Raw genomic sequence first — 6,707 nt, forward strand, 5'->3', positions numbered from 1 at the left:
GCCAACACAGGGGCCGGGCGTGGTGGCGTACGCCTTTAATCCCAGCACTCGGGAAGCAGAGGCAGGCGGATTTCTGAGTTCGAGGCCAGCCTGGTCTGCAAAGTGAGCTCCAGGACAGCCAGAGCTATACAGAGAAACCTTGTCTCGAAAAATCCAAAAAGAAGCCAACACGGGAAGAAGCAGAGACCATGGAGAAATGCTGCTTGTTGGCTTGTTGGCTTCCCCTGGACTGCTCTTTCTTCTACAGCCCAGGATCAACTGCCCAGGGCTGGCACTGCCCACAATGAGCTGGGGCCCTCATTAACTAGCAATCAAGACAATGTCCCATGCATGCCATTGGCCAATCTGATGAAAGCAACTCTCAGTCAAGGCTCCCTCTTCTAAGGCACCTCAGGTCAACAACTAGAACAAGCCCTCACATTTAGGAAAGTGAAGTAAGCAGAGGACACTGCAGACTTACTGGTAACAGACTTGCAATGTCAGTGGTTAAGAAGCAGAACCTGACTAAAATGCAGGGCCTCCATCTCTGAAATCCAAGTTGCTGGTGCCACAGCCAAGAAGCAGGAGGCCTCTTCAGATTCTGGAGGCAACACACACCTCACTTGGGTACCACTGAGTAGTCCTAAACATTACCTGGGTGACGGTGGTATAAAGTGAGGGATATGGTACCCTTCAAAAAGCCGGCAGGTGCTTCTCTTTTCTGCCCCCTCCACTTGTTTTTTTGAGGGTGGGTCTTGCTGTAGACCTGAGTCTGCCTCCGGAGTGCTGGGATTAAGGGTGAGAGCCACTACTCCTGGCAGTTTTGAATGGGACATAAGATCGAGAAGGCTCTCCAGTAGGTCAAGGTCAAGGCTGCTCGTCATTTGGGTCACATGACAGCAGACCCTGAGGTGGCAGAAGCTCCCACAGCATCCACAGATACCCAGGTCTACAGGCCAGGCTGTAGCTTAGTGCATGTGAGTGCTAGATTTCACCTCCAACACTAGGAAAAGAAGGACAAACCCTCTCCTTTTATGTTCCTTTATTCTTGTTTTGCTTGGTTTTTGTTTGGTTAGTTGGTTAGTTGTTGGGTTTTTTTTTTCCCAGATAGTATCTCACTATGTAGCTCTGGCTACCCCAAAACTCACTATGTAGACCAGGCCGGCCTCAAAATCAGAGATCTGTCTGCCTCTGCCTCCCGTGTGCTCACACTAAAGGCGTGTGTCACCACAACTCAATGATTTGGCTTTTGTTATTTTATCTTTTTTTTTCCTCACCCAGAGGTGAGGACCAAACCGAGGGCATAGCAAATGCTCTACCACTGAGCTAAATCCCCAACCCCTTCTATCCCCACCTTGGTTCTCTCTCTCTCTCTCTCTCTGTGTGTGTGTGAGTGATTGGGTCTCATGTTGCCCTAGCTGAGCAACTCACAGAGACTCTGGGACTCACAGAGATCCCCCTGACTTGACTGGATTAAAGGTGTGCATCACTAAGCCAGGCTCCCTATTTCTTTTTTGTCAGCAAACTCTTGGTCAGCCACTGGGTCTTGCTATAAACCCAAACACTTGGCTATAAGCCACCAATTTACCATGAGATTCCAGCTGGTTCATCATCTGACCCACTAACCTATAGTGTGACATTTACTGCAATACACCATCAAGGAAAACTGGTATCTACAAGAGTACAGTGAGTCAAAAGGCTACAGCCCTCATTCCTGCTACCAGGCTCTCTCTCTAAAGCCTGCATCTGTGGCCTCAGGGGGAGCTCCTATAAGCAGTTCACAGAGGAAGATAAGGCTTGGCTGTACCATGATTTTCAGGCACCACCTGAGGGTGCCTAGCTACAACACACAGGCTCTCCCTAGAACATTCCTGAAGGACAGCAATCCTTCCCAGAAGGCAGGACTTTGGGCAGTGAACTCATTTTTTTGGAAGGAAAAAACTGGGCAAATATGCAACTCTATACTGACTCATGTGCTGCGGGCAATGGGTTGGCTGGATGGTATAGACTAGAGGGCCTGTTCTATAGACAGTATACAACCTCAATTTCTTTCTTTCTTCAATCGTCCCTATAATTGCCCAGTGGACTCATGAGCAGCGTGGCCATGGTGGCAGGCTTCAGCAACGTGGACTTCCCACTTAGCAGGGATTGTCTGGTTGTGGTTACTGTTGAATGCCCACACTACCAGCAACAAAACCCATACAGTGCTCCTCCCTGGAATCATTTCCAGGACGACCAGCCAGAGACCTGGTGGCCCACTGCCATCAGGGAGGGGACAGCGCTGTGTCCTTATTAGAGCAGATATTTATTTATTCTGAGTACAGGTTTACTTTCTACCTTCATGTAATGCTTGGACCACAGAATGCCTCATCCACAGAGCATGGATGTCTCCTGACCAAGGACCCACTTCACAGTCACAGAAATACTCAGTGGGCTCCAGGTTGTAAGATTCGTGGGTCTTATCATGGTTTCGCCATCATGAGCAGCTGGCTTGATTGACCAGTGAAATGGCCTTTTTTAAAAAAAAAAAAAGATTTATTATATGTAAGTACAATGTAGCTGTCTTCAGACACCACAGAAGAGGGCATCAAGTCTCATTACAAATGGTTGTGAGCCAACATGTGGTTGCTGGGACTTGAACTCAGGACCTTCAGAAGAGAAGTTGGTGCTCTTAACCACTGAGACATCTCTCCAGCCCTGAAATGGCCTTTTGAAGATTAACTTGCTGAGCTGAAATGAGATCTAGAAGGCTGAAGAAGCTCTGAATTGGAATTCAATAAATGGTAATTTCCACCATGGCAACAATCCATGGGTCCAGGATGAGAGGTAGCAATAAAAACGGCATTACTCATTACCACCTCTAGTAAGCCATTTACCTCCTGCTCTCAGGGTGCTGTGCTCTGCTGGGTGCACCACAAGTCTTGATTCCAGAGTGGGAAACTCTTCTACAGGCACTACAATGGTTCCACCAGACCTCTCAGGCACTGTTGACCACATTGGGACCCTCCAGCCCCTAGGTCAATAGGTGAAGAAAGGAACTACGGTGCTGGCTGAGGAGATCGGCCCAGACTCCCAGGGTGACCGGATGATTACCCCACAGTGGAGGTCAGGAAGATCCTGAGACATCGAGTATTACCATGTTTTGTGATTATGGTTAGTGGGGCCAGACATGGTGGAATATAAATATTTATTTCCTTTCTTTTTAAAATAAGGGAACACAACATTTTATTTTAAAAATTCAAATAGCTGGGCAGTGGTGGCACACACCTTTAATCCCAGCACTTGGGAGGCAGAGGCAGGCGGATTTCTGAGTTCGAGGCCAGCCTGGGCTACAGAGTGAGTTCCAGGATAGCCAGGACTATACAGGGAAACCCTGTCTCAAAAAAAAAAAAAAAAAAAAAACCAAAAAAAAAAAAAAAAAGAAAATTATGTCAATTTATTAAGCATTCACAGACTGTCAGGCTTTAAAATACCAAGTTTGTTCATGTTCTTTTAGAGCAAAATCTACTGTTGTTTTCCACTTGTTTTTATATGAGACTGACATTTCAGTTCCATCGTCAGAATGACATCATCAAGGTTGCTCAAGACACAAGTTTCCAATCACGGAAGAAGCCCACACCCCACCCCCTGCTAAGGCGGAAGTGTGTTAATTGTGACATCACTTCCTTTCTGCCCTGCAAACCCACCACTTTCAGCTTCTCGTCCTTAACCTCATCCCCCATTGCTTCCAGCAAGATCTTACTCACCTGGAGGGTGAGGCAGAAGTTTCTGCAGTGGCAGCAACTCTCAGGGGTCAATTTAACTTATAAGTGTCTATATGTCATTTTTAAAGTAAGCTGTCTTCAAGATTTCTAACAATTTAACTGGAAAAAAAAATCTGAGTTGTTCAAACGTTTCATTCACTATTCCAATTTGTCCCTTGATTCCTAAATAACCATAAGTATTGAAATAAGGCACCCTGAGCCCTGAGCTGCAGAGGTGGCTCAGTGGCTCAGAGCACTGTGCTCTTCCAGAGGACCTGCATCCACATGGTGGTTCATAACCACATGCAATGACTGTTGAAGGCCTCATGCCCTCTTCTGGCCTCCGTGGACATGCACATACACTCCAAAACACTGATACACACACAATTTTAAAAAGAAAAAGGAAGGCATCTTATTGTCTTCTATGGCACGTTTATAAACTCATCGTCACAGGAATGCAGGAACTCTTCAGACATGAACACATGCTCTGGTTACAGAGACGACTCTATTGCCCTGCCTACTGACCTGAGTTCCACACCCTAGGACCTACACACTGGTAGACAGTGGAAACTGACTCCCACAGAGTCCCTCTGACCTTCACAGGCAAGCTACAGCTTGTGTGTTTCTGCCCCAAATACACACAAGCACATTCATATAACCCACTGTAAATACAAATGCATGGTGTACATCATTGAGGGCCTTTGCTCTTGGCCTTTGAATCTCCTCCTCCAGTGCCTCTGAGAAGTGGTTGTTGCTATTAGCATCAAGGCTGAAGCCATCTCTTCTGCTACTTCAATTCAAGACTCCACAACTTCTGCTTCAAAAGGACAGGCTCTCTCCCGCCAAGACCATACACACTTCCAGTTCAGGCCTGCACACTAAACTTTTTTTGTTTTTCTGACAAGTTTTCATCGTGTAGCCTACAGGGTCTTAACGCTTGCAGTCTCCATGAGTGCTATGACAGATGTCACATGACCATGCTCAACTGTTTTTTTCCTATTTTGTTAAGAATATGTGGGTACAGGGCTGAAGAGATGACTCAGTGGTTAAGAGCACCGACTGGCCGGGCGTGGTGGCGCACGCCTTTAATCCCAGCACTTGGGAGGCAGAGACAGGCGGATCTCTGAGTTCGAGGCCAGCCTGGTCTAGAGTGAGTTCCAGGACAGCTGGGCTACACAGAGAAACCCTGTCTCGAAAAACCAAAAAAAAAAAAAGAGCACCGACTGCTCTTCCAGAGGTCCTGAGTTCAATTCCCAGAAACCACATGATGGCTCACAACCATCTGTAATGGGATCCAATGCCCTCTTCTGGTGTGTCTGAAGACAGCTACAGTGTGCTCATATACATATAATAAATAAAACATTTTTTTAAAAAAGAATATGTGTACATATATGCACATATTTGACACACTACCTTTTTTTTTCCTTTCTTCTTCTACTCTTTTGTCATATAGCATAATACTGATTGACTATTACCAAATCTGGATTAAATTAGTAAAGTTATGGACATCAGAAGAATGAGCATTCATTAAAACTTTATCTGGGGGCTGGAGAGATGGCTCAGTGGTTAAGAGCACTGACTGCTCTTCCGAAGGTTCTGAGTTCAGCAACCACATGGTGGCTCACAACCATCCATAATGAAATCTGATGCCCTCTTCTGGAGTGTCTGAAGACAGCTACAGTGTACTTACATATAATCAATAAATAAATCTTTAAAAAAAAAAAAAAAAGACATGGACTACTGCTGGCTGGCTACAAGGCCTTATCTTAAAAACAAACAAATGTTTCCTTCCATACTTGGGAAATATAGCACACATGTTGCTATATTCAGAACTGTTGTCTCAGGCTCAGTGGGAAGACAACCTTCTAATGCCTTTACTCTGAGGTTAAATATGCTTACAGCAATGGGGCAGTGTAATGGGGCTAGGTTAACAAAGGGTAGATTTGTAATGGTTAGTTTTATGGGTCAACTTTACTAGCCCAAAGGCTTCCCAGCTAGTTGGTAAGTGGTTATTTCTCGGTATGTCTATGAGCAAGTTTCCAAACAAAGTGAACAACTGAATCAGTGTATTGCGTAAAGAAGACCCATCTCCTTGGTGCAGGTGACATCATCCAGTCTGATGAAGACCAGAGAACACTCCTTTGATCTCTGCTTGAGTCCTGACCTCATCTCTCCTGCCCTTACAGGGTGGAGCTCCAGTTTCTAGGGCCTTTGGGTTCAGATATAACCAAGGTAGATAGTGGGGTGGCCTCCAAGACCTCCAAGGCTCCCTGGTAAGTGTGCCTATGCACATCTATGCATCTTCACTTCCCTGGAAACTTTTGATTGGTGCATGAGAAAGAATACATTGGGAGATCTGGACACCTCTCACAGCATCCAACCAAGCCCTACACATAGATCAGCCCAAGGATCCACTCCTCCTGGGAGAGCACTCAGTGAACCCCTCACCATGTAGATTTCAAACCAGTTGGCAAGGTGTGCCCCAAAGAACCAACCCCAGCAATGTTCTACCTGTCTCTGCAGAGCAAGTTCACCATCGAGTTCCTTCAGTTTTCGCTCCAGTTCCCACTCCAGGCGCTCATTCTGTTCCCGCTGGTGGACCAGTTCGCTGTTCTTGTCACTGTGGTAAGCAGACAGGGTGTTGAGAGAGCCATCTACTGAATGCTCACTGCCTGCACACACAGCGGGACACCTCACCCATGGAGCTGGGACATGGCATTTGCAGGGGTGCATGCATCGGGTCTCTAAGAAATAGGACCTTCCGCTTGACCTGAACCTGCCTGCCACCTCTAAACGAAGGTGCCAACAGCACAGGAGAAAACACAACATAAAATTGTGTTGAGAAAGAAGCCGGGCGTGGTGGCACACGCCTTTAATCCCAGCACCTGGGAAGCAGAGGTGGGTGGATTTCTGAGTTCGAAGCCAGCCTGGTCTACAGAGTGAGTTCCAGAACAGCCAGGGCTACACAGAGAAACCCTGTCTGTA

General features: G+C 46.5%; 1 protein-coding gene across 3 annotated transcripts in view; it reads right to left on the reverse strand.

The window, feature by feature from the left end:
- The window catches only part of Ccdc57 (coiled-coil domain containing 57), a 107,443-nt gene that overhangs the window by 83,062 nt on the left and 17,674 nt on the right, over positions 1-6,707 (reverse strand). For all 3 annotated transcript variants that reach the window (XR_003838164.1, XM_029484106.1, XM_029484105.1), the window contains exon 3: positions 6,234-6,342. Coding sequence is in view for 2 of the 3 variants with exons in the window: in XM_029484106.1 (XP_029339966.1) it covers positions 6,234-6,342 (109 nt within the window). In the remaining variant the exon portion in view is untranslated. The remainder of the gene's footprint in view (positions 1-6,233; positions 6,343-6,707) is intronic.

Source organism: Mus caroli, chromosome 11, assembly GCF_900094665.2.
Source record: "Mus caroli chromosome 11, CAROLI_EIJ_v1.1, whole genome shotgun sequence".
NCBI lineage: Eukaryota > Metazoa > Chordata > Mammalia > Rodentia > Muridae > Mus > Mus caroli.